The sequence below is a fragment of the Dictyostelium purpureum genome (assembly GCF_000190715.1).
Source record: "Dictyostelium purpureum unplaced genomic scaffold DICPUscaffold_341, whole genome shotgun sequence".
Classification (NCBI taxonomy): domain Eukaryota; phylum Evosea; class Eumycetozoa; order Dictyosteliales; family Dictyosteliaceae; genus Dictyostelium; species Dictyostelium purpureum.
The window spans coordinates 1-26,499 of NW_003519677.1; the positions used below are offsets into that span (position 1 = coordinate 1).

Sequence of the window (26,499 nt, forward strand, 5' to 3'; positions counted from 1 at the left end):
AAATTAAAAAAAATTTTTAAAAAAAGGTTTTTTTTTTTTTTAAACCAATTTTTTTTTTTCCCAAAAAGGAAAATGGGGGTTTTTTTTAGGAATTTGGAAAAAATTTTAAATGGATTTTTTTTAAAAAAAATAAAAAGTTTTTTTGAATTAATTTTTTAAAAAAAAAAAATTAAAATTTAAAAAAAAACCAAAAATTTAAGGTTTAATGGGGTTTCCCATTTAATAATAATTAATTAGGTTTTTGGGGTTTTTTTCGGCCGAAAATAATAATAAACCCATACCCCTGGGGCAAATCCTTTTTTTTCCCCAATTTCCTGAAAAAATTTTTGGGTATACTGTGGTAAATTTGAAAGTTCAAAAGATTTTTGAATATAAGGGTCTTTAAAGTAATCTAAGCTTGGTGTTAATCTGAAAGTGTGTAATAAATTTACAATATATGTTTTGCCAGTTTGAAGAGTTTTTAAGGTTAAAAGATCCATTGTTTTAGTATTTGATTTTCTGTACATGGAAACACCATATGCAAATGTTAAGGGTGAACTGGAATTAAATTTTTTTATAAACCATCTTGAAAGCTTCTCCAAATCAAATTGATTCTTTGATAATAACTGCTTTGCATATAAATCGAATTTCTTTTTTGAAGATGATGGAGCGGCCACATTGCTAACACTATTGGAGCTTGTTGATGGTGATAATGATGTTGGAATATTTGAACCTGAAGAATTTGGTGATGGTGCTGGTGATGTTTGTTGTGATTCGCTTTGTTGTGGATCATCCTCGTTTTGTTTAATTACTGGTATAACAGTTGCAGACCACTTATTTTGTGAAAAAACTGTATCTATATTACGTAATGTTGAGTTATACAATGTATCTACATTTGGATATGATGGGAATATTTGATTTCTATCTAAATCTGTACCAATTACAATTTGAATATCATTCTCTAAATATAAAACTGGATATGATTGTAAAGAGTGAAAAGAATCTGATCTGTGTAATGGAATATGACCAATAATTGAGTTATTATGTAAAATAGTCCAATATGCTCTACTATCATTTGATCCTGTAATATATAATGGACAGCTATATGGATCCTCAAATTTTGTAACTAAATTTCTCTATTTTTTAAAAAAAATTAATAAACCAAACCAACCATTTTAAAATTTTATAATTATACATACATGAAGAATTGATGATATATTTTCGTAACTTAAATTATCAATTGATCCATTTGTTTTTTTAAATATTCTATAATAATAGTGAAAAATAGTTAGTATACTATCTAAATTCAGTGAAAAAGTTTTTATACTTACTTTTGAAATTTTAGAAATGATGATGAAAAATAAAATCCCAACCAAACTGTTTCGTTATTGCTAAAATAATAAAAAAGAGATATTAATAAGTGAAAAATAAAAATAAAAAATGATTTATAACTGTTGATCTTACGATTTTTTAGCTTCCAATGTTACAGTAAACTCTACATGATTTTTAGATAACAATATTGATACACCAAATGGTAATACACCTAAATTAGTACCCTGTGCCTCTTCTTCAAGGCTTTTAACTTTTCTTACTGCTTTTGTACCTTCGTAAACATTTAAATTCATTATCTCTTTTTTTTTATTTTATTTTTAATTAATCCAAAATTTTTAATTAAAAAAAAAAAATAAAAAAAAATAAAAATTTTTCAAAACAAAATTTAAAAAAAAAAATAAAAAAAAAATAAAAAAATAAAAAAAAAAATGAAAAAAAATATATGAAAATTGATTGATTTAATAATAATTTTTTATTTTAATAGTGCAGGAACCGAATAACTTTTTTTAATTTTATTATTTGTATTGGTTTTTTCTTTTGTTTTTTAATTTCAATCAATCCACTAATAAACGTTTTATTGGGTCTATGTTTGTGTGAATTCACCAAAAATTAAAAAAAATTAAAAAATTAAAAAAAAAATAAAAAATTAAAAAAAATAAAAATTATAAAAAATAAATAAAATATTTAAACAATGTTTAAAAAAAAACAAATAAAAATATAATTGTAAAATTACTAAGAATAATATCGATGGAAAATAGTGAGGAAATAATTTTCTTTAAATGAGGATAACACTCAAGATAATTCAGATGTCCTACATACAATACATTGCCTAATTCATTTAGTATATTTTGATATTAAAGTTTATATTAAAACTCTTTATGCCATATCAGTCAATGTTATATGCATTTATTGTAATCAAAAGTATCTCAATAAGTAGGATTTTGTTATTTAAAAATTTTATTTATCCTCTTTCAATGCAAGAATTGTTTTTATACCCTCTTATTTAAAACTTTGACTCTGTATCAGGATAAACGATGGCTATTCTTTTGAAAACTAGTCATTATTGTATTTGTTGTCAAAACTTTAATTAGAATATTAAAAGAATAAAAACCATAATCAAATAAAGATCTATCCAATTAATTAATAAGGTAAATATTTTGTGAATATATCTTTTAAAAAAAATTCCAAACTAATGGCCAATATTACGTACATAATACAATACAAAATATTATTTATTTTCCAGAATCATTTATATCCTAAAGATTGATAAATTTTTAGATTTTCTTTATTCCAGGGTTCCAAGAATATAAAACCCTTACAAATAATGCAACACATAATCTAAAGCTCCAATATTCAAAAAATTTAAATAATAATAATATTGAATTGAAAATTATAATATTTATAATTAATTTTCATGGTGTTGAACTATTTTTTATTTTTAAAATATGAAATTTGATAAAATTTTTATTATAATCGGTTTTTTAAAAAAAAAAAAATATATGGGTGGGGAGCTTTCTCTTTTTTTATTGTTTTTTTATATTTTAAGTTTTTTTTATTGTTTACGAAAAATTAATCAAAAAAAAAAAAAGTGATGTCACTGCACGAAAAAAAAAAACTCTATAAAAACAAATAAGGATTTTAAGGTCAGAAATTTTTTTAATTTTTTGACGTCACTCTAAAAAAATCTTTTTTTTTTTTTTTTTATTTTAAATTTTATTTTTTTTTTTATTTTTTTTTTTTATTTTTTTAAAATTTTCATTGATTTTTTTTTTTTTTAAAGCAGAAAAATCACAATACTCAATAATTTCTATCAAACACCCACATATTATTTTATTTTTTTTTATTTTTTTTTTATTTTTCTTTTTCATCTTTATAACACAACATTACCATTGGATACACATATATGTATTTTTTTTAATTTTTTTTTAATTTCTAATTTTCTTTTTTAAAGTGTTCGTGTTAGCAAATTTCCCACATCATAATTTGCATCCTTTTCCCAGCTAATTATAAAAAAATGGATTTAAATGATGGAATTTTTTCTTCAACAATCTTAAATAATAATAATTTTTCGTTAAACAGCAACATCATTATTAATAGTAATTCTACAGACGATACAAATAGTAATTGTAATAATAATAACGAAACTAAAAAAAATAATAGTGATATAAATAATAGTAGTATATCGTTTAATGAATTTTTGTTAAATAGTAATAATAATACATTAGTTAGCAACGATAATGATTTTTTAATTAATAATTCAGAAAACCCTTTAACCACTTTTAAAAACTATATTAGCAATAATTTAATAAATTATAGTCAAATTTATTATAATAATAATAATAACAATAATAATTATAATTATAATAGTTCTATAGAAACACCTGTAAATAATAATAATAATAATAATAATTTTTCAATAGATCCACCAATTATTCCAACCTCGTTTGCATCAACTGCAAATATAAAACTACTAAATTCTAATCAAATGTTTTTTTCAGATATCAATGTAAATGATAATAATAGTAATATAGATAATTGTAATAATAGTAATGACGATGATAAAACTAACATCAATAATAATATAAACGATTTAAATGAATTAAATAACGAAGAAATTGTTTTATTTAAAGTTGATGATAGTATTAATAATATAAATAGTGATATTGATAGTGATAGTATTAATAATAATAATAATATTAACAATAACATTAATATTAATAGTAATATTAATAATAATAATAATAATAATTATAACAATAATAATATTGAAAATATTGACATTAATAAAAAAAATAATAAAAATAATAAAAAAACAAATTATAATAATGAAGAAAAAAATTTATTTCCATCTTATTCACCAAATAGTTTATTAAAGAATTCAGATTATTCTTTTATGGTGACCCCAACCTATTATGCCGCGAAAAAGAATCAAAAAATTGGTGTATTTTTATATAAAGCAGACAATTTAAATGTTTTATTTAAAGAACATCCAAGTTTAAAATTCTCACTAAAACCTACTGCTCCATATTGGATTCCATCATCGTTTACAAGAAAGGTTAATAAATTAAATATTGAAGAGTACGCGCCAAATCAATTCAATTGTCTTGAGGCAGAGATGAAGAATGGTGAAGCTATATTTGGTCCAATTCGTATCAAGAAAACTGGTTTCTATTTTTTAAACTGCTCTGTCGAGCTCCCACCAATCCCGACTGCTGAACAATTAGTTTTCAAAGATTTTTCATTCACTTTCAAGTTGTATTTCTATGGTTGCCCAACAAAAATTAAAAAAGATTCTAAAGATCCATCCTCATCGCCTAAAGAAGAAAGTGATGATCCTCCTTCATCGCCACCCTCTTTCAAAGAATCACCACAATCTCTTTCGTCTCCATCGTCCTCATCGCCAAATAAAAATCCATCGTCAATCAGTGATATTTATTTTAGACCCAGGGAGTCTTTGTTCAATTATATTTCCACTCTTCAAGAAACTGGTGCAAGATGGTCCGATTTAGAAAATATTTTAAGTTATTACTCTGCCAAGTATGAAAATAATCATGAAATTCTATCAGAGCTTTTAATCGAACAATCAATTGGTTTAACTTATACCGGTGATTTTATACATGCTCATAATTTATTAGATAAGGCATTAGAACTATCATCCTCACCTGAAAATTTGTTAGTATTCATTTGTTTTTTTATTTTTATTTTTTTAAAATATATTATTAATTTTTTTTTATAACATATTATAGATTTAAAGTTAGTTATTTAAAGTCAGCAATTTTTAGAATTCAAAAAAACTACTCTGCTTCAAAATTAAATTTGGACACATGCGACTTTTTATTTAATAAAATTAAAATGGGATCGCTTCATATTGGCCAATACTATTTCAATAAAGCTGCCCATGACTACGGTAAGTTTACTTTTTTTTTTTTTTTAAATATTTTATTTTTTAATTTCAAAATTATTAATTTTTAAATCAAACTATAGATATATTGCTAAATAAAAAGGTAAAGCCCAATGAATACACCCAACAAAGAGATTTGGTAATTGAAAAACTTCAACTTGCATCTAACCATTATTCAATTGATTATAAAAGTGCTACATCATCCACCCCAAACCCTAGAAGTATAAATGGTGCCTACAGATCAAACATTAGAATTACCCAAGCTATTTTAAGTACCCAAAATCTAACTATGCCTGATATATTGCACGCCGAAGAATATTTATTAAAGTAAGATTGGTATAATTTAAATATTAATTTTTTTTTTTATCCAAATACTAATTTTTTTTTTTAATTTTTTTTTTTTTTTATAAAGAATACCAAATATCAAAAACTATTCGTTTACACAAAGAACACAAATTCATTTATACTTTACATGGGCAGATTTGTGTTTATCAAAGTCATTTTTATTATTTGGTTCTAATCAACAACAATCATTTAATATGCTAAAGAAATCCCTTGGTTTTATAAATAAATCATCAGAGTCATCCCATCAACTAGGTTTTAAAAATGAAATTAAATATTGCCAAGATCGTTACATAAAGCTTTATTCATTGACCCCAAAGACCTTAATTAATAGTTTAAATGGTTCAAATTTATTATTATCAAATCAAAACTCCAATTTAAATCATAGTTTTAATTTAAATAATATAAATAATAACAGTCAAAACAATAGTAATAATAATAACAATAGTAATAATAATAACAATAGTAATAATAATAACAATAATAATACTATTAACAATAATAACAATAATAATATTTATAATAATGATGACGATTTTATAAAAGGTAATAGTTTAATGGCCAATAATGTAATTGGTTTTAATAATAGTTCAAATGTAGTTATAAGCGATATGAATAATCCTCATAATATTTTAAATAATATTTCATTTAATAACAATGGTTTTGGTCTCAATACAAATGCACTTAATAGCAACAACAGCAATATTAATGCTTTAAACAACTATCAGTTTGGCAATACAATACCCAGTAGTAGTAATGGCATTGGTTTTACCCACCAACAGTCACCACAAATATACCAGTTACCTTTATCTCCACCACAACTACAACCACAACTACAAACACCCCTACAACTACAACCACAAAGTGAAAATCAAAATATTTTAACAAATTTAACAAATATTGATATTGCAAATTTTATTCAAGAGCTTTTAAAGAAGAATCCAAATATTGATATGAATCAAATTCTTCAAAATATAAATAATAGTAATAGTAATAATAGTAATAGTAATAATATAAATATGGGTACTATGAACAATAGTAACATGGGTAATATTAATTACAACTATATTAGCAACAACAACAACAACATCAATGGTAATACTTATAATAAAAATTTACCACAGTTATTCAACAATAACAACTCTGTAAATAGTCCTAATCAAATTCAACAACAAATTCAACAACAAATTCAACAGCAAATTCAACAACAAATTCAACAACAAATCCAGCAACAAATCCAACAACAAATCCAACAACAAATTCAGCAACACATTCAACCACAAAATACTGTTTTGGCAAATCATTTATTTGACCAACCATCTTCCCTCGGTTTAAATTATAACTTTGGTATTAACAGCGCCGGAAGTTTTAACAATATCAATAGTAACACTAATACCAATACCAATACCAATACCAATAATAGTAGTATTAAAAATTTAAATCATTATAACGACTTTAATGATTTATTAGCTCTAGATAGTTTAAATCAAAATAGTAATCAAAATAATAGTTTTAATTTATATCCAAATAATAATGGTTTAAATTCTTCCTCGGATGAAATTTAAATTTTTTTTTTTTTTTAAAATTTATATTAATAAAATAAAAGTAAAATTGTTTTTAGTTTGGGAAAATATAATATTATTATCTTTTTTTTATTTTTTATTTTATTTTATTTTATTTTTTATAAACCTAGTTCTGTTAATCCTGGATGATCGTCTGGTCTTCTACCTTGGGGCCATTTAAATTTACGTTGATCTTCAGTTATTTCCAAATCGTTAATACTGGCATGTCTTTCAATCATTAAACCTTGGTCATTAAATTTCCAATTTTCATTACCATAGCTACGATAATATTTTTGAGTTTCTTGATCTTTCCATTCATATGCGAATCTAACTGCTATTTTATAATCCCCATGTACCCAAATTTCTTTAATTAAACGATATTCACTTTCTTTTTTCCATTTTCTTGTTAAAAACTGAGCAATTTCTTCTCTACCATTGATAAATTCATTACGATTTCTCCATTTTGAATCTATTGAATATGCCTTTGAAACTAATTCGGGGTCTCTACTATTCCATGCATCTTCTGCTTTTCTTACCTTTTCGATAGCACTTTCTAATGAAAATGGAGGTACAGGATATTTCTTTTCAATATTATTTGACATTTTGTGAATATGTAAAAATAAAAAATTAAAAATTAATTAAAAATTAAAAAAATAAAAAAAAAAAATAAATTTTTTTTTTTTTTATTTTTTTTATTAATCAGAAGCAGAATTATATAGGTATTTATTTGTTTTTTTTTACAAACAAATTTGGAATCGGATCAAGGTGGTATTGATTTTTTTTTTTTTTTTTTTTAATTTTTTTTTTATGATTTTTTTTTTCAAATAATTAGATTTTTTTGTAGGATTTTTTTTTTCTCATTGTTTTTTTTTTTTTTCCATAGTTTTTGTAATTTTAAAACAAATAACACCCCACACACCAAAAATGAAATTAATAGTTATTTTATTAATAATTTTAAATATTAAATTTATTTCTAGTAAATTTATAAATTTTATTCCATATAATAATGCACAATGTTCTGGTCAACCCGATGGTTTAGGATATAGTATTATGGATAGTATTTGTTTTTCAATTGATATGGTATACTCCTATCAAGTAGTTAGTAAAAATAACGATCAGTTAGTTCAATGGACTCAATTCCCAAGAGCACAAGGTTCAACTAAATGCTACTATCAAGGATTACCATTAAATAAAGCAGTTACAGGATCTTGTTATCAAGGTAATGGTCAAAGTGTTTTTGATGTATATCGTTGGCCAGTACCAGCTACTTATTATATGATTTCAGTTACATCCGAACCATATTACCCAACAACTGTAGATGGTATGCTCGTTCAACAATTTATGGGTAATGGTGAATGTTCAGATGATAATATCGAAATTATTCAATATTTCACTAATAATACCCAAACTGCCGATCAACAAACTGGTATCGAAATGACTTGGTATTGTGATAAACAAAATAACAAGCCATATGCTAGTCAGTGTTTTTCGGGTAATTGTGTTGATGTTCCAAAATTATTTAATTGCGAACATACTCATCCATTCTTTAACACTTCAAGTGAACTTTCTGGTGGTACAGGTGTAAGTTTATTAATAACAATAAAAGCTATATATATATTAATAATTTTTTTTTATTATATTAATAAATAGGCTGGTGATTATAGCGGTACTGGTGCATCAAGTACTACAGGTAGTGGCAGTGGAAGCGGAAGCGGAAGTGGATCAGGTCTTAGCATCAATATTAATTTCGAAAAAGAGAATGAAATAAAACAACCATTTTCAAATAAAGAAGTAAAGGTTTCAAGTACTTCAGGAAATTATTATGATTTACAATCAAAAGATGGAAATTTCATTACATCTTACTGTACTTAAAAAATTAATAAAGATAATAGGTGTTTCAATCATTCATATATAAAATATTGGTAATCACCTAATTAAAAAGAAATAAACGAAAAAAAAAAAAAAGCAAATAGGGTTTTTAGTTTTTAAAATAATAGAATTTTAAAAAAATAAATCTTTTAACTTTTATTTTTATAGTCATTTCTTTATTATTGTTATTTTTTAGAAGTTGGCTTTTTTGAAGTTGAAGATGATGGAATTGGTGGTAAATCTTCGATAGGAATTGGAATCATTTTTGATTTAGTGGTTTTGGCAGATGCTGCTTTTGGTTTGGCAGCTGAGCCTATATTAATTTTTGAAGGAGTTAAAATACTAGTCTTATTATTATTGCTATTATTGTTATTATCTGTGTTATTATTATTATTGTTATTATTTAATGAATCGTTTTGGGGTATAAATAATTTTTCTTTTTTCTTTAATTTTTCTTGTTCGACTTGATAGTTTCTCCATTTTAGTTGAATAATTGATTTAATTTCATCTAAACTTAAATTTGGGTGTTTTTTTTGAGTTTCTGGTAATAGGTCTTTAAAGAATTTATCGAATCTAGATTCTGTTTCAACTTTTTCTACTGGTACAATTGGAGATTTACATTTACCACAATATAGCTTTTCTTCTGGAGGGGTGCTTCTTCCAAAACTAACGTCACAGGTCTTAGATTGACATTTGAAATGATAGGCAAATGTTGATTTAAAGTTATCGCACATATCAATTGATAGCTCTGGATATTGTGATTGTGCAATTCTAACCCAAAATTTGAATTCGGCTCCATGTGCTTTTTTAGAGTTATCAAATACCCATGTTGCAGCATGACACATTTCATGGCATAAAACATTGGCTAAGGTTTCGATAGAGTTTACAAGATTGGTCGATAGGGTAATCTTTGCAAAATTTGAGTCATTCTTTTTGGTGATGGTTGTTTTGCCTGGTGTTGAAAGGTGTTCATCGCTCCATTGCAACATATCATCTGAGAATCTATTTTGAAATATAGTACGGTTATATCGCTTAAAATAACTAATTGCATGAATCTTTTTATCTCTTTCAAAGAATTCTTTAACCCCAGGTAAATGTGCAGTTTCTAAATTTAATGGTGAGCATAGCATTGATTCGTTATATTTATCATTATTTGGTTCAATTGGATAGAATGATTTTGCTTGGCTAAAGTTAATAAATTCTGATGATGATGGGTCTTTAATGATTGTTTCATTATTATTATTGTTGTTATCAGTGTTTACACCTAAGCTTGTTAATCTAAACTCTTTGATTAATGTTTTCATATTTGAGTCACCTTTTTTTAATGTTGTTGGAGAGGTTGAAGAAGAGATTTCTGTAGATTTATTTGTTGTTGTTGTTGTTGTTGTTGTTGTTGTAGTCGTAGTAGTGGTGGTATTTGCATTTGGTTTTGTTGGTGATGAAGGTTTATTTGTTGATGTGGTGTTGATAGGATTCGTTACTTTTGATGCTGATGGGGTTGGTGCCGATGCTGATGTCGTTGATGTTTTTGATAGAGATGTTGAAGTTGTTGATGATGGTGTTAATATTGAAGTTTTTGGTGTAGTTGATGTGTTTGAGGTTGTTTTTGGTTGTTCATTTGATTCTTTTGATAGTTTTTTTTCAGTTTTTGGGGTAATTGTTGTTTTTGATAGAAGTTCTAAAACTTTATTTTCTTTTTCTTTTTCTTCTTTTTCTTCTTTCTTTTTTGGTGTTTCTATTTTCTCTTCTTTAGTTGGTGTATCATTCACTTGTTTCTCTACAAATTTATCTGCTAAATTTACTGTTTGTTTTTCCTGCTCTTCCTCCTCTTCTTCAAGATTTGAAAAATATTTATTATTCATTCTGTTTTTCTTTTTAGATGAGTTTAAAATAATCAATTCGACATCTTCATCATCTTCTTCTAAAATTCTATTGAGAGTTTCATTAGCTGATATTTTTTTCTGTGGTTCTGGAGTTTTATTAATTACCTGTTCACCTGAAAGTGTTGAGTTTGAAAGATAGTCTAAAATTTGATTACTAGAACTTAGTCTCTTTAGGGATTTCAAATGACTAGATAGACGTTTGCCTTTTTTATTGATTGGTGTTTTATATATTTCTTTTTCTTCATTTTCACTCTCGCTATCACTATGGTCATCATCTTTTTTATTAATTGGAGTCTTATAAACATCTTCATTATCTTCTTTTTTAGTTTTATTATTATTATTAATATCTATTGTTACATTTTTATTGCTATTATCTGGTGTTGATGGTGTTGGTGTTGGTGTCTGTGTTGATATTGAAGCTGATGTTGAAGCTGGTACTGATGGTATTTTTGGTCTTTCACCTATTGTTTTATATTTGATTATTAAATCATCTAAAATTTTTATTTTTAATTTTGATGGTGGCACATAGGTTTCGAGATTAACGTTATTTATTTTGGCTAATTTTTCGATTCTTTCTTTTAATTTATAATATTCTTTATATTCATCTGATTTATTTTTATTATTTATTTCATTGTCAATATCGTCATCTTCATTTGTTATTATTATTTTTTTATTTCTTTTAGTTGATGCCATTGTGGTTTTTGATTTAAAAAAAAAAAAAAAAAGATAAAAAAAAAAAAAGAAAAAAAAATATTTAATATTTTTTAATTTTTTTTTAAAATTATGAAAAATTTTTTAAAAAAGGAGGTTTTGAAAAAAAAAAAAAAAACATAAATTATAAAAATGAATATTAAATTTTTAAATAATAATTTTAATTTAAAACAAATAACAGAAACATTCAATGAAGCATTCAGTGACTATGTAGTTAAACTTGTTATTACTGAAGATTCATTAATTCAAAAAATTAAAGGCGAAAATGTATCATCAAAACATTCCTGTGGTGTTTTCGATCAAGATGGATCATTGGTAGCATTTATTTTGCATGCAGTAGATAACGACGATAAACCAACCCAATTATATAATAGTGCAACTGGTGTAGTCCCAAATTCCCGTAGTAAAAGATTGGTAGATGAACAATATAAAATGATGATACCACTATTTAGGGAGCAAGGTATTAAAAGTGTAATATTAGAAGTAATTTCCACTAACGAAAGAGCAATCAAAGTCTATGATCGTTGTGGTTATAAAACAGTTAGAATGGTTAGTTCATATAGAGGAGATTTAAAGAAAGACACATTACAACAATACTTGAATCAATCAATTAAAATAAAAAAAGCCCAACAAGAGGAACAACAACTTCCACAAGACTTAATTGATTTTGTAAATCAATATTCCGAATGTAAACCTTCATATTCAAACTCAATCGATTGTATTAAAAGAGAATTCGAACAAAAACTTAATGAAATTTGGGTAGCTTATGGCAAGGATCAAGTAACAGGTAATGAGATTATAGTTGGTTTGGTTTCAATACACACAAGTTCAAAAAGAATTAGACAAATATTAATCCATCCAAATTTTAGAAATCAAAATATAGCAACCACATTGGTTTATAAAATGTTAAATGATATTAATGACAATACTAACCTTTGTTATAATATTGCAAATATCGATCAATCTTACGTCCCATTATTAAATTTCTTTAATAAAAGATTAAATTTGCCTTATTTGTTATCTCAAAAAGAAATGTTATTAGAACTATAAATAAAATAAAATAAAATAAAATAATTTTATAAATATAAATAAAATAAAAATAAAATAAATACAAACAAAAATATTTATAAAACTTTATATTTTATTTTTTCTTTAAAATTTGATATTAAATACACTTGAATCATTCCCATTTGATAATATTTTAAACTCTCTATTTTGGATAGATTTTTTTATTTTTTCATTTTTGTTTGGGTCGCTCCTATTATCAATTTGCATATAATCTTTAGCAATCTCTACAAGAAAACTGCCATCTAAATTTGAACAATGATTTATAAATTCAGTCCAAAAATCTGATGCTAAAATGTTAGCAGTTTTATAAATATCTCTTCTACAAAATTCAGTACTGTTAATTCTATTTATTAAAAAATTTGTGAATGGAGAAAAATCATCATTTAAATAATTTCTAAATGATACATTATTAAATGGTCTTGGAAGTGTAATTATTCCATATGCTAAAAAATTTTCAATTAGTTTTATAATATAAAATTTTACAATAAATTATACATACGATGTGAGCATTTTGGTAGTTTTGAACCATACATTAGATAATCACGGGTAATTTTTAATCTTAATGCATTATCCTCTTTTAATGAACCATCATAAGTATCAATTATAAATATTAATTTTAGTTTAGTTTCTGATAATTGATCTAAAAAAAAATTTATTAGTTTCGAAAACTTTTCTTTTTTTTAACTCTAAAATAAATACCATCATTATTTTTATTTATAAGTCCGGCCATTATAACCCTATAAATTTCATCTAAAGAATCTTTTATAGGTATAAGATCCTTTTTAGAGCATAATGAAATAGTTTCATCAACTAATTAATATAAAATATAAATAGATATTAATATCTTGTTTTTAAAAATTAAGTATTTAAAATTAAAAAATTACCTTCATACTCAATTTTACCTGAGAAATAAAAAATAATATTGTAACAAGGTGACCATTTTACAATATTTCTAATAAAAAGTTTCACACAGGTCATTACATTTACCTTATTAAAACTATAAACTTTATAATTATTATTATTATCAAAATCCTCGATATCTTTATTATCAATATTATTATTTATATTATTTAAGTTATTATTATTATTATTATTATTATTATTATTATTATTATTATTATTATTATTATTATTATTATTATTATTATTATTATTATTATTATTATTATTATTATTATTATTATTATTTTGTTCTAACCTTTCTTCTATTTTCTTTTTAAATTTCCCTAATTTATCCTCAGTTTCTGTACCATTTCCGTATAGCAAAATAAGTTTTTGTGTTCTATCATTTAAAATTTGCTTTTTTATATAATTAATTAGTATGAATTAATAAATAAATAATTGAAATATACATACCTCTCCTCTTGTATACTCTACTGTGTGAGTGTAAGAAAAAGCTTTTGAATCACCCATTTCCATTTCTGTTAATATTTTAAAAAAGAAAAATTAAAAATAAAAAAATTTAAAATAAAAAATTTAAAATAAAAAAATTTAAAAAATAAAAAATTAAATTTTTTTTTTTTAAAAATAACCCAAAACTTAAAAATATATTAACTTAAAAATATATAAACTTAAATCTTTAAAAAAATAAAAAGAAAAAAATTTATTTTTCACACATCAATAATAATAAAAATGGATAATTTTGAACAATTATTAAAAAATTATACTAAAGGTGAATATGTAACCAAAAAGAATGACAGAGGAATAACATTTTATTATTCTAAAAATAATCCAGAGTTTTTTATTAAAGAATTAACTAACGAATTAGAGGTAATTTTAAAAAAAAAAAAATTAATAAAAAAGAGTAACTTAAATATTTATATTAATTATTTTAATATAGTCAAATAGAGAAAATATTATACAACTATTAGATCATCCTAACATTGTTAAATTCGAAGATAACAAAGAAATATTTTCTTCAGATAGCAAACCATTGTTCTATATTGTAACCAAATTTGTTCAAGACTCATGTACAATTAAAGAAAAATTGGAAAAAACATCAAAATTTAAAAGAAAAGCTATTATCAAAATCATTAATCAATTCATCGATATCTTAGAATATTTAAAAGAGAGTGATGTCTTACACTGTGATATTTGTAGTGATAATGTAATGATTGACAGTGATAATAACATAACATTAATTGATTTTGGGGTTTCGATGGAATATTTTAAACCAAATGAAAAAAAAACAACTCGTTCAATCATTCTTAGTAGAAAAGGGGTAGAGAAAGAATTAAATGCATATATTGACATCAAAGATTTAGGTCTTTTGTTATTAGAATTCAAAGATAAAATACCAAACAATATATCAGCTGAAAAATTTAATGATTTTATTAAATGTTGCAAAAATGGAACAAATCTAAATAATTTAAGAAACCATAATTTATTTCATGATATTTCAAATGAATATTCATTTTCAGTAAATACAACAGAATCACCGCAGATTTCTGGTCAATCCTCTACTACTGTATCTACTCCAGTCTCTGCCTTGGTCTCTATTCCAGTCTCTGATCCAGTCTCTGTTCCAGTATCTACGGAAACACCCCCTCAGCAAACAAACCCAACTACTCAATTACCACCACACTGTATTGAAATTTCACCAAATTTTTATCACAATAATAATGTTAGTGGTGAATACAGTCATTTTACTGGAACAGATGGTTTCATAGATCTAATTGGTCAAAGCATAAACTTAGATAGGAATGGTGTTGCTTCGATTATTGGTGGATCAATGGAACAACAATGTCCATGTTGTGGTCATAAAAACTTAAGATCTATTACTGAAGGTCTTTTTAAAAGAGCACTTGCTTGTGAATGTAAAAACAGAACCAATGGATTTTGTTTATGTGAAAGAAGATCTTATAGAGATTCTTTTTTCAATAATGATTATAGTCAATGTAATAAACATCATGGAATATATACTCAACAAACAGCAAATGGTACTTCAACCTATTTAAAATATAGACAACACTGGACCGTTACAAATGAAAAACAAGAAACCACTATATTACAAAAAGAGCCAAGAATAGTTTTGAAAAAATAATTTGTTAATAAAGAATGTTTTAAGTTAATATAATAAAATCTAAAAGTTTTAAAATAGACATCGAAAATTATCATTATCATCATCGTTTGAGTGTTCAATATCCATTTTCAAAAAAAAAAAAGATCTTTTTCAACTTTTTTTTAATAAAAATTATTTATTTTTATCCATTTAAAAAAAGAGAAATATTTCTAAAAATTTTTAAATGAATTCGCTAATGGTAAAGACTGAAGATAACGATAATTTTTAATCACTAAAATTATGTAAAAATTATATTTATTAATGTGGTTTTATTTTTTCTTTTAAAATTTGATATTAAATACACTTGGATCGTTTCCGCTTGATAATATTTTAAACTCTCTGTTTTTGATTGATTGATTTATTATTTCATTAAGTTCTGAGTCATTTCTATCATGAATATCTATAAATTCTTCACCAACCTTTATAAGAAAACTGGGGTCAGAATTTGTACAACTTTCTATAAACTCGGACCAAAATTCTGATGCTAAAATGTTTGCAGTATTAAAAATTATTCTACTACCAAATTCAATACTATTAATTCTATTTATTAAAAAATTTGTGAATGGAGATAATTTTAAATGATTATTTTCAATAGAATCTCTTATTGATACATTATTAAATGGTCTTGGAAGTGTCATTACGCCATATGCTAAAAAAAAAAAAAATTTAATTTATTTTGAGATTATTTTTGATAATATAAAATTTTAAGATAAATTATACATACGATATGAACATTTTGGTAGTTTTGAACCATTCTTAAGATAGTTAAGGGTAATTTTATATCTTAAATTATCATCCTCTTTTAATGAACCATCATATGAATCAATGATAAATATTAGTTTTAATTTAGTTTCTGATAATTGTTCTAAATAAAATTTATTAGTTTCGAAATCTTTTTTTTAATGAACTATAAAATAAATACCATCATTATTTTTATCAGCAAGTTCTGCTTTTATATTCAAATAAATATCATCTAAAGAACTTGTTTTATCAACAGAGCATAGTGAAATAGTTTCATCATCTAGGTGATTTAGAATATAAATAGATGTTAATATCTTGTTTGTAAAAAATTTATAAAGTTTTTAAAATTAATTAAATTACCTCCATATTGAATTTTACCAGAGTAATAAAAAATAATATTGTAACAAGGTGACCATTCTACACGACTTTTAATAAAAAGATTCACACAAGTCATAATATTAGAATAATTTAATATTTTAAAATCGGTATTTTTATTTTGTAACATGGTTGCAACTGCTTTTACTTTTTCTTCATTTTGGTAACCATTTCCGTATAAAAAAAAAAGGTTTTTTGTTCTTGCATTCAGAATTTGCTTTTTTATTAAATTAATTAATTAATATGAATAGAAAAAATAATTGAAAAATACATACCATTTTTTCAGAGCACTCCTCTGTGTGGGTTTTAGAAAAAATATGTGATTCCATTTCTATTTCTGTTAAAATTTTAATAATAAAAAAAAAAAAAATTTGATGCTTTTTCAAAACATATCTTAAAAAAAAAATAAAAAAAAAAAAACAAAAATAATAATAATAATTTTTTTTTTTTTTCAAAACATATCTTAAAAAAAAAATAAAAAAAAAAAAAAAATTTTTAAAAAAATTCAATTTTAAAACTTAAATCTTTAAAAAAAATACAATTTTTTTTTTTTTCAAAAAAAAAAAACTCTTAATTAAAATTAATAGAAATGGATAATAATAATTTAAAAAAATATATTCCTGGTGAATATGTAACAAAAAAGAAAGTTAACGGAAAAAAGTTTTATTATTCTAAATCTAATCCAGATTTTTTTATAAAAGAATTAACAAATGAAGAGGAGGTAAGTATAAAAAATATATATATAAATATACAAAATAATAATAAAAAAAACTCAATTATCATTATTATATAAATAAAGTCAAATAGAGAAAGAGTTATACAACTATTAAATCATCCAAACATTGTTGAACACGAATATAGCGAAGAAATCCTTTCCCCAAATGGCCAAAGATTATTCTATATTGTGACCAAATTTGTTCAAAACTCATGCACTATTAAAGAAAAATTGAAAAACACATCAAAATTTAATAGACTAGATATATTAAAAATCATAAAACAATTCATCGATGTCTTAGAATATCTAAAAGAATGTGAAGTTTTACACTGCGATATTTGTAGTGATAATATAATGATAGACGGCGATAATAAAATAACCCTAATAGATTTTGGGTTTTCAAAGGAATTTGATAATCCACATAAAAAAAAAAAAAATCATTTACTCATTTATAGTAGAACAGGCAAAGAGAAAATAATCAATTCATTTATAGACATCAGAGATTTAGGTGATTTGTTAGAAGAATTCAAAGATAAAATACCAAACAATATATCAGCTGAAAAATTTGAAGATTTTATTCATTGTTGCAAAAAAGAAAAAAATCTAAATTTTTTAAAAAGACATAGTGTATTTTATGAAACCTCAAATTCAGTAAATATAATAGAATCACAAAATATTTTAAAAGAATCTATAAAAATAGACAATAATAATTTTGAACAATTATTATTAAAAAATTATACAACAGGTGAAACAATCAAAAGGAATGGCATAGGAATAATGTTTTATTATTCTAGATATAATCCAGAGTTTATTATTAAAGAATTAACAAACAAATTTCAGGTAAATTTAAAAAAAAAAGATTTAAAAAAAATAAAAACTAACTTAAATATTATTTTAATATAGTATAAAAGTGAAAAAATTATACAACTATTAGATCATCCAAACATTGTTAAATTCATATATAAAAAAAAAAATCTATTCCCCAGATAGCCTACCATTATTCTATATTGTAACCAAATTTGTTCAAGACTCTTGTAAAATTAAAAAAAAATTGGAAAACACATTAAAATTTAAAAGAAAGGCTATTTTAAAAATCATAAATCAATTCATCGATGTCTTACAATATCTAAAAGAAAGGAAAGCTTTACACTGTGGTATTTGTAGTGATAATGTAATGATTGACAGTGATAATAACATAACCTTAATAAATTTTGGTGTTCCAATCATTCTCAGTAGAACAGGAAAAGAGAAGCAATCAAATACATATACTGACATCAAGGATTTTGGTAATTTGTTAGAAGAATTCAAAGATAAAATACCAAACAATATATTTGGTGAAAAATTTAATGATTTTATTAATTGTTGCAAAAATGAAAGAAATCTAAATGGAACAATTCTTAAAGATTTAAAAAACCATAGTGTATTTTATGACAATTCAAATTCTTATTCAGTAAATACAACAGAATCACAACAAGTTGTGTCTGATAAAACTTTTGATTTAATTTCTGGAACAGATGGCTTCATAGATCTAATTAAAATGAACGATGCAAAAACTTCATGTGACTCTTTCACAATAGAGCTTTCTGAAGGAAAGGTATGTATATTTCAATTATTTTTTTTCTATTCATATTAATTAATTTATAAAAAAGCAAATTTTAGATGATAGAACACAAAACCTTATTTTTTTATACGGAAATGGTAAAGAAAATGAAAAAAAAGTAGATATATTAGAAAAGAAGTTACAAAATTCTGATTTTACAATTTTTAAATTACGTCTTTCTAATATAATGAAATGTGTGAAATTTTATATTAAAAATAGTGTAGAATGGTCATCCTATTGCAATATTATTTTTTATTATTCTGATAAAATTCAATATGAAGGTAATTTAATTAATTTTATAACTATATAAATTTTTTAATAACCAAATATTAACATCTTTTTATATTGTAATATTACTTAGATGAAACTATTTCATTATGCTCTGAAAATGGAAAAGTTTCATTAGATGAAATTTATAAGGTTATAATGTCCGGACTTATTAATAAAAATAATGATGGTATTTATTTTATAGTTTAAAAAAAAAAAATAATAAGTTTTCTAAACTAATAAAATTTTTTTATAGAACAATTATCAGAAACTAAATTAAAACTAGTATTTATTATTGATTCCTATGATGGTTCATTAAAAGAAGATGATGCATCAAGATTAAAAATTACCCTTGACTATCTAAAATATGGTTCAAAACTACCAAAATGTTCACATCGTATGTATAATTTATTTTGAAATGTAAATTATCAAAACTAATTTTATTTTTTTTTATTTTTTTTAGCATATGGCATAATGACACTTCCAAGACCATTTAATAATGTATCATTAAAAGATTCTTTTGAAAAAGATTTTTCTCCACTCAATAAATTTTTAATTAATAGAATTAATAGTGATAAATTTGGTAAAAGATTATTTTATAAAACAGCAAACATTTTAGCATCTGAATTTTGGTATGAATTTATTAAGCATTGTTCAAATTTAGATCCCAATTTTCTTATAAAGGTTGCTGAACATTTTAAAATTGATAATGCAAATAGCCCAATGTTTTATGAAATAATAAAAAAATCAATCACACAAAGAGAATTTAAAATATTATCAAATGGGAATGATTCCAATGTATTTATGTTCAAATTTTAAAAGAAAAACTGCTCATAAAAAATATACATAATTTTGAATATAAAAATAAAAATATAAAGTTATTTAAATTTTTGTTTGTATTTTATCTTTATTTTATTTTATTTTTATTTTTATTTTATTTATTTTTATATTTTTTATATATTTATATTTATATTTATATTTATATTTATATTTATATTTTATTTATAGTTCTAATAACATTTCTTGTGGATTTATTGTTGTTGTTGTTATTCCTTCTCTTGAGTTTTTTTTAATTTTAATTGATTGATTCAAGTTGTAATGTCTTTGTTAAAATCTCTATATGAAATAACCATTCTAACTATTTTAAAAACCAAAATAATCAAAACTTTGATTGCTCTTTGTTAGTTTTAAAAAGAATGTTTATATACAAAAAAAAAAAATCAAAAAAAATCTAAAACAAATAAAAATTATAAACTAATTTTAAAATTTCATGCTTTGTATTTTATTTTAAATAATTTTGTTTTATTCTATCTTATTTATTTTAGATTTAATGATAATTTGTTTTATAAACTAATTATATTTATGGAAATTGTAACTTAACATTTTCAATTCCTAATGGAGCATTTAGTTTAATTAACTCAGGATCATTTGTAAAAATTGCACGAATACCATGGAAATTGAATGATTTGAATGATTCTTGAATATCAGCTAAAATCTTTTTAACAGATTCTCTTTCACCAAGTAAATCTAACCATCTATAAATATTTTTATGTGATTCTCTAGTACAGTCATAAAGTGGAATTAGGCTTAGGTATAATAACCAACCAGCACTAGAAATATCTGCAATTGAATACTCATCGCTTCCAATATATTTGCTAACTGCTAATCTATTGTCTAAAACTCTTAAAATTCTTTGAGTATCCTTATGGAATCTTTGAAGTGGATACTCTTCTACTTTTGGTGAAAATTTATAAAAGTGGGTGAATTGTCCAAACTATTTAAAAAAACAAAAAAGTAATTATATTAAAATAAAACTATTTATATAAATAATTAATAAAAAACAATATTTACAATTGGTCCAAGATTTGCAACCTGCCAAATAGTCCAAGTAATAACATCACTATTTTCGATTGGGTTGGTTTGGAAATCTGGTAAAAACTTTTTATATTTTTGAGCTAAATAAATTAAAATTGATCCAGATTCAAAAACTGTATGTGGTTTTTCTAAAGTATTGTCAATAATAGCTGGAATTTTTTTATTTGGGTTAATCTAAATTTTATTAAAAATAATAATATTAGCATACATATATATATATTTATATATTAATATTTAAATTACTTTTTTAAAATCATCTGAATATTGTTCCCATTTTGTAATATCGATTGAACGATATTCGTAAGTTACACCAATTTTTGATAATTCTTCAAAAAATAATTTGATTTTGTAAACATTTGGTGAAGTATTACCATAGAGGATAAAACTATTAGTTTTATTGATAGCTTCCATTTTAAAAAGAATTGATTAGAATTTATTTATTTGATAAATATTTATTATATTTTAATAATTGTATTTTTGTTTGTTTTATAAAAAATGATTAAAAAAAATTATTATTTATAGTTTAATTTTTTTTTTTTTATTTTTATTTTTTTTTATTTTAATTTTAATTTTATTGCTTTTAGAAGATTCGCCAAGCATTATTTAAATAATGGTTTTGTTTTAAATAATTACATTCATAAATTTTATCAAATTGAAAAGAATCTTCTGAAAGGTGATTCTTTTTTTAAAAATTTTTTTTAAATTTTTTTTTTAAATTCACGATTTTTTTATAAAATTTTATGGTATTGAAGAAGTTTATTAAAAATTTTTTGTTAAGCAAAAAAAAAATTAAAAAAAAATTAAAAATAAAAAAATAAAAATAAAAAAATAAAATTTAATAAAAAAAAAATATGAAATCAATTAAAAAAACAACGTTTAAATATTATAATGTTCCACATTCAATAAATTTGTAAAAATAAAAAGCCTGCTTGTTATTTTATTTTTATTCATATAATGTAATATGAGGAATTGTATTTTTATTTGTTTTAATATTTTTATTTATTTACTGGGTATTCTAGTATCACTATTAGGATCAAAGTAGGCAAACGAATCAATGTTTTAGGATATTTTATCAACATAAAAAAGTGGAAAGGTTATAAAATTGTTGATCAATTTAAATATTAGAAACAAGAATATCAAACTTTGTTAGAAAAGTAAATCAATATTATTATAGTAGTAAACATCAGTATCCTTATAATGTTCATACTTTTAGTTTTAAAATTTAAATAAAAAATAAAAAAAACTATCTAGTCAATATAATAATTTCAACTAACGAAGAGCAATCAAAGTTTATGATCATTTTGGTTTTTAAAATAGTTAGAATGGTTATTTCATATAGAGATTTAAACAAAGACACATTACAACTTGAATCAATCAATTAAAATCAAAAAAAAACTCAACAAGAGAAGGAATAACAACAACAACAATATCCACAAGTAATGCTATTAGAACTATAAATAAAATATAAATATAAATATAAATATAAATATAAATATAAATATATAAAAAATATAAAAATAAATAAAATAAAAATAAAAATAAAATAAAATAAAGATAAAATACAAACAAAAATTTAAATAACTTTATATTTTTTATTCTAAATTATGTATATTTTTTATGTATATTTTTTTTCTTTTAAAATTTGAACATAAATACATTGGAATCATTTCCATTTGATAATATTTTAAATTCTCTTTGTGTGATTGATTTTTTTATTGTTTCATAAAACATTGGGCTATTTACATTATCAATTTGGATAAAATGCTCAGCAACCTTTATAAGAAAATTGGGATCTAAATTTGAACAATGATTTATAAATTCAGACCAAAATTCAGATGCTAAAATGTTTGCAGTTTTATAAAATAATCTTCGACCAAATTTATCACTATTAATTCTATTAATTAAAAATTTATTGAGTGGAGAAAAATCATTTTTTAAAGAATCTCTTAATGATACATTATTAAATGGTCTTGGAAGTGAGATTAGGCCATATGCTAAAAAAAATAAAATTAGTTTTGATAATATACATTTTAAAATAAATTATACATACGATTAGAACATTTTGGTGGTTTTGAACCATATTTTAGATAGTCAAGGGTAATTTTTAATCTTGATGCATCATCCTCTTTTAATGAACCATCATAGGAATCAATAATAAATACTAGTTTTAATTTAGTTTCTGATAATTGTGTTTTTTTAGAAAACTAAATTGTTCTAAAAAAAATTTATTAGTTTCAAAAACTTTTTTTTTTTTTTTTGAACTATAAAAAAAATACCATCATTATTTTTATTATTAAGTCCGGTCATTATAACCTGATAAATTTCATCTAATAAACCTTTTCCATTTTCAGAGCATAGTGAAATAGTTTCATCAGCTAAGTAGTATATATAAAATAAATAGATGTTAATATTTAGCTTTTAAAAAAATTATATAGTTATAATATAAATTTAAATTTTTATTCCCATATTCGATTTTACCAGAGTTATAAAAAATAATATTGTAACAAGGTGACCATTCTACAATATTTTGAATACAAAGTTTCACACATCGTATTATATTAGAAATATTTAATAATTGTAAAATCAGTTTTTTGTTTTTGTAACACCCATTCTAATTTTTCAACTTTATTTTCATTTTTTTGATCATGTCCATAGAGCATAATAAGGTTCTGTGTTCTAGACTCTAAAACTTGCTTTTTTATTTATAAAATTAATATGAATAGAAAAAAAATAATTGAAATATACATACCATTCCTTCAGTATGCTCTACTGTGAAAGAGTAATATGAAGCATTTGCATCCATTTCAATTTTTGTTAAAATTTTTAAAAAAAAAATAAAAATTATAGGGATTTAAAAAAAAAATATTCACAAACTTAAATCTTTAAAAAAAAAAAAAAACATTTAAAATTTCACACTTAAAAAAATGGATAATAATAATTTTGAACAATTATTAAAAAACTATACTAATGGTGAAACAGTAAAAAAAAATAATGACAGAGGAATAAACTTTTATTATTCTAAATATAATCCAGAGTTTTTTAAAGAATTAAAAAACAGAGTGGAGGTAAATTTAAAAAAAAAAATATAAAAAAAAAATAATCAAAATATTGTTATTAATATAAATATTTAATATAGTTTGAAAGAGAAAAAATTTTACAAGTATTAAAACATGATAACATTGTTAAATTAGAAAGTTGTCAAATCATTACCCAAGGAGACCAGACATTTTTTTATATTGTTACAAAATTTGTTCGAAATAAGGTTCTAAATAAATAAGTAGGTGTTGGTAAGAAACGGTTATGGAGAGATTCTCACAAATCGTGGTTACATTGGATGAACTGTTGGGTTCACATACCCCCTAATATTTAAACAACCTTTTGGGAAGCAATCTTATCAATACTTTCAAATAGAGTTTCAATCTTACACCGTGACTCAACTTGCTTACCTGATACAAGATGTAGATTATGTTTTAGTGCTGAGGAATCAATTGAACATTTAGTCGGTGGGTGTACTGGTATGAACAAACATGGTAGAATTAAATGTCATGATAGTAGTAACTGAGATTAGTATTTCCAAATTGTTTTGACCTTTCATATAAAAAAAAAAATTTATAAAATAAATAAAAAAAATTTGTAAAAAAAAAATTAAAAGAAGGCGAAATAGAAAAATTTATTGGGCTGTTATTTTACATCTATTGGTAAATTTATAAAATGGGTAAAAATGAATAATTTTTTCATTTAAAAATTTTTAAATGAATAGGCTAACGATAATTGATAAAAATAAATAAAAAATATAATATAAATAAAAATAAAAAATAAAAATAAAATAAAATAAAATAAAATAAAATAAAAATAAAATAAAATAAAATAAAAATAAAAATAAAAATAAATATAAAATAAAACAAACAAAAATTATTTATATACTTTATATTTTTTTTATTCTAAATCATGTATATTTTTTATGAGCAGTTTTTATCTTTTAAAATTTGAACATAAATACATTTGAATCGTTTCCATTTGATAATATTTTAAATTCTCTTTGTATGATTGACTCTTTTATTTCTTCATTAAGTTTTGAGTTCTTTCCATTATGAATGTCGATATAATCTTTAGCAACATTTATAAGAAAACTTTCATCTGAACTAGAACATTGATTAATAAATTTAGACCAAAATTCTGATGCTAAAATGTTTGCAGTTTCATAAAACAATCTTTTACCAAATTCAATACTATTAACTCTATTTATTAAAAAATTAGCGAATGGGGAAAGATCATTATCTAAAGATTCTCTTAATGATACATTATTAAATGGTCTTGGAAGTGTCATTACTCCATATGCTAAAAAAAAAAAAAATTTAATTTAGTTTTGATAATGTACATTTTAAAATTAATTATACATACGATGTGAACATTTTGGTAATTTTGAACCACACTTAAGATAATCACGGGTAATTTTTAATCTTGATGCATCATCTTCTATTAATGAACCATCATAGGAATCGATAAAAAATACCAGTTTTAATTTAGTTTCTTCTAATTGTCCTAAAAAAAACAATTTTTTATTAGTTTGGAAAACTTATTTTTTTCGAACTATAAATAAATACCTTTATTATTTTTTGATGTAAGTTCTGTTATTATATTCCTATAAATTTCATCTAAAGAACCTGTTTCATCTTCAGAGCATAATGAAATAGTTTCATCAGCTAAGTAATATATACAATATAAAGAGATGTTAAAATTTGATTTGTAAAAATTAATAAAGTTTTTAAAAAATTTATAAAGCTTTAAAATAAATTAAATTACCTTCATATTGAATTTTACCCGAGTAGTAAAAAATAATATTGTAACAAGGTGACCATTTTACATGATTTTTAATAAAAAGTTTCGCACTAGTCATTACATTTGAATGATTTAATTTTTTAATTATAAAATCATTATTGGTATTTTTATCTTGTAATATTGTTGATAATATTTCTACAGTATTTTCATTTTGGCCATGTCCGTATAAAAAAATAAGGTTTTTTGTTTTGGAATCTAAAATTTGCTTTTTTATATATTAATTAAAATGAATAGAAAAAAATAATTGAAATATACATACCCTTCCTTCAGAATGTTCTACCGTGTGAGTGTTATATAAAGCTTTTGCATCATCCATTTTAATTTTTGTTAAAATTTTAAAAAGAAAAAAAAATTGAAAAAAGGGATTTTAAAAAAAAAA

The 26,499-nt window shown here is 22.4% G+C and overlaps 14 protein-coding genes across 14 annotated transcripts; 6 read left to right on the forward strand and 8 right to left on the reverse strand.

Moving 5' to 3' along the window:
• Window positions 1–233: 233 nt before the first annotated feature.
• DICPUDRAFT_83024 (uncharacterized protein) lies at window positions 234–1,604 on the reverse strand (the record flags this gene model as incomplete). The annotated part of the gene is made up of 4 exons (XM_003292367.1): window positions 234–1,115; window positions 1,179–1,245; window positions 1,311–1,370; window positions 1,444–1,604. 4 exons carry the CDS (start codon window positions 1,602–1,604, stop codon window positions 234–236), a joined length of 1,170 nt encoding a protein of 389 aa, XP_003292415.1.
• Window positions 1,605–3,325: 1,721 nt separating this feature from the next.
• On the forward strand, window positions 3,326–7,119 carry DICPUDRAFT_83025 (uncharacterized protein; the record flags this gene model as incomplete). The annotated part of the gene is made up of 4 exons (XM_003292360.1): window positions 3,326–4,983; window positions 5,058–5,218; window positions 5,296–5,539; window positions 5,625–7,119. 4 exons carry the CDS (start codon window positions 3,326–3,328, stop codon window positions 7,117–7,119), a joined length of 3,558 nt encoding a protein of 1,185 aa, XP_003292408.1.
• A 116-nt stretch (window positions 7,120–7,235) lies between these two features.
• Window positions 7,236–7,718, reverse strand: DICPUDRAFT_40521 (uncharacterized protein; the record flags this gene model as incomplete). The annotated part of the gene is made up of 1 exon (XM_003292368.1): window positions 7,236–7,718. The coding sequence occupies one exon, from the start codon at window positions 7,716–7,718 to the stop codon at window positions 7,236–7,238; it is 483 nt and encodes a 160-aa protein (XP_003292416.1).
• A 322-nt stretch (window positions 7,719–8,040) lies between these two features.
• Window positions 8,041–8,988, forward strand: DICPUDRAFT_40511 (uncharacterized protein; the record flags this gene model as incomplete). Its single annotated transcript, XM_003292361.1, has 2 exons — window positions 8,041–8,697; window positions 8,767–8,988. The coding sequence occupies 2 exons, from the start codon at window positions 8,041–8,043 to the stop codon at window positions 8,986–8,988; spliced, it is 879 nt and encodes a 292-aa protein (XP_003292409.1).
• Window positions 8,989–9,170: 182 nt separating this feature from the next.
• On the reverse strand, window positions 9,171–11,561 carry DICPUDRAFT_157129 (uncharacterized protein; the record flags this gene model as incomplete). The annotated part of the gene is made up of 1 exon (XM_003292369.1): window positions 9,171–11,561. One exon carries the CDS (start codon window positions 11,559–11,561, stop codon window positions 9,171–9,173), a length of 2,391 nt encoding a protein of 796 aa, XP_003292417.1.
• A 150-nt stretch (window positions 11,562–11,711) lies between these two features.
• On the forward strand, window positions 11,712–12,629 carry DICPUDRAFT_89812 (uncharacterized protein; the record flags this gene model as incomplete). The annotated part of the gene is made up of 1 exon (XM_003292362.1): window positions 11,712–12,629. The coding sequence occupies one exon, from the start codon at window positions 11,712–11,714 to the stop codon at window positions 12,627–12,629; it is 918 nt and encodes a 305-aa protein (XP_003292410.1).
• Window positions 12,630–12,731: 102 nt separating this feature from the next.
• Window positions 12,732–14,066, reverse strand: DICPUDRAFT_83030 (uncharacterized protein; the record flags this gene model as incomplete). The annotated part of the gene is made up of 5 exons (XM_003292370.1): window positions 12,732–13,090; window positions 13,147–13,287; window positions 13,347–13,457; window positions 13,532–13,946; window positions 14,004–14,066. The coding sequence occupies 5 exons, from the start codon at window positions 14,064–14,066 to the stop codon at window positions 12,732–12,734; spliced, it is 1,089 nt and encodes a 362-aa protein (XP_003292418.1).
• Window positions 14,067–14,279: 213 nt separating this feature from the next.
• On the forward strand, window positions 14,280–15,690 carry DICPUDRAFT_99342 (uncharacterized protein; the record flags this gene model as incomplete). The annotated part of the gene is made up of 2 exons (XM_003292363.1): window positions 14,280–14,417; window positions 14,488–15,690. The coding sequence occupies 2 exons, from the start codon at window positions 14,280–14,282 to the stop codon at window positions 15,688–15,690; spliced, it is 1,341 nt and encodes a 446-aa protein (XP_003292411.1).
• A 188-nt stretch (window positions 15,691–15,878) lies between these two features.
• Window positions 15,879–17,102, reverse strand: DICPUDRAFT_83032 (uncharacterized protein; the record flags this gene model as incomplete). Its single annotated transcript, XM_003292371.1, has 6 exons — window positions 15,879–15,940; window positions 16,013–16,357; window positions 16,433–16,573; window positions 16,631–16,729; window positions 16,810–17,041; window positions 17,100–17,102. 6 exons carry the CDS (start codon window positions 17,100–17,102, stop codon window positions 15,879–15,881), a joined length of 882 nt encoding a protein of 293 aa, XP_003292419.1.
• A 311-nt stretch (window positions 17,103–17,413) lies between these two features.
• On the forward strand, window positions 17,414–20,420 carry DICPUDRAFT_83033 (uncharacterized protein; the record flags this gene model as incomplete). Its single annotated transcript, XM_003292364.1, has 8 exons — window positions 17,414–17,545; window positions 17,624–18,379; window positions 18,474–19,133; window positions 19,189–19,420; window positions 19,501–19,596; window positions 19,663–19,803; window positions 19,870–20,204; window positions 20,415–20,420. The coding sequence occupies 8 exons, from the start codon at window positions 17,414–17,416 to the stop codon at window positions 20,418–20,420; spliced, it is 2,358 nt and encodes a 785-aa protein (XP_003292412.1).
• Window positions 20,421–20,766: 346 nt separating this feature from the next.
• Window positions 20,767–21,692, reverse strand: DICPUDRAFT_157135 (uncharacterized protein; the record flags this gene model as incomplete). The annotated part of the gene is made up of 3 exons (XM_003292372.1): window positions 20,767–21,180; window positions 21,258–21,455; window positions 21,525–21,692. The coding sequence occupies 3 exons, from the start codon at window positions 21,690–21,692 to the stop codon at window positions 20,767–20,769; spliced, it is 780 nt and encodes a 259-aa protein (XP_003292420.1).
• A 1,224-nt stretch (window positions 21,693–22,916) lies between these two features.
• Window positions 22,917–24,084, reverse strand: DICPUDRAFT_83035 (uncharacterized protein; the record flags this gene model as incomplete). Its single annotated transcript, XM_003292373.1, has 5 exons — window positions 22,917–23,275; window positions 23,332–23,485; window positions 23,595–23,696; window positions 23,888–23,974; window positions 24,031–24,084. The coding sequence occupies 5 exons, from the start codon at window positions 24,082–24,084 to the stop codon at window positions 22,917–22,919; spliced, it is 756 nt and encodes a 251-aa protein (XP_003292421.1).
• Window positions 24,085–24,205: 121 nt separating this feature from the next.
• Window positions 24,206–24,843, forward strand: DICPUDRAFT_83036 (uncharacterized protein; the record flags this gene model as incomplete). The annotated part of the gene is made up of 3 exons (XM_003292365.1): window positions 24,206–24,346; window positions 24,418–24,478; window positions 24,668–24,843. 3 exons carry the CDS (start codon window positions 24,206–24,208, stop codon window positions 24,841–24,843), a joined length of 378 nt encoding a protein of 125 aa, XP_003292413.1.
• Window positions 24,844–25,260: 417 nt separating this feature from the next.
• Window positions 25,261–26,436, reverse strand: DICPUDRAFT_83037 (uncharacterized protein; the record flags this gene model as incomplete). Its single annotated transcript, XM_003292374.1, has 5 exons — window positions 25,261–25,619; window positions 25,683–25,823; window positions 25,886–25,984; window positions 26,085–26,325; window positions 26,380–26,436. 5 exons carry the CDS (start codon window positions 26,434–26,436, stop codon window positions 25,261–25,263), a joined length of 897 nt encoding a protein of 298 aa, XP_003292422.1.
• Between the last annotated feature and the right edge of the window lie 63 nt (window positions 26,437–26,499).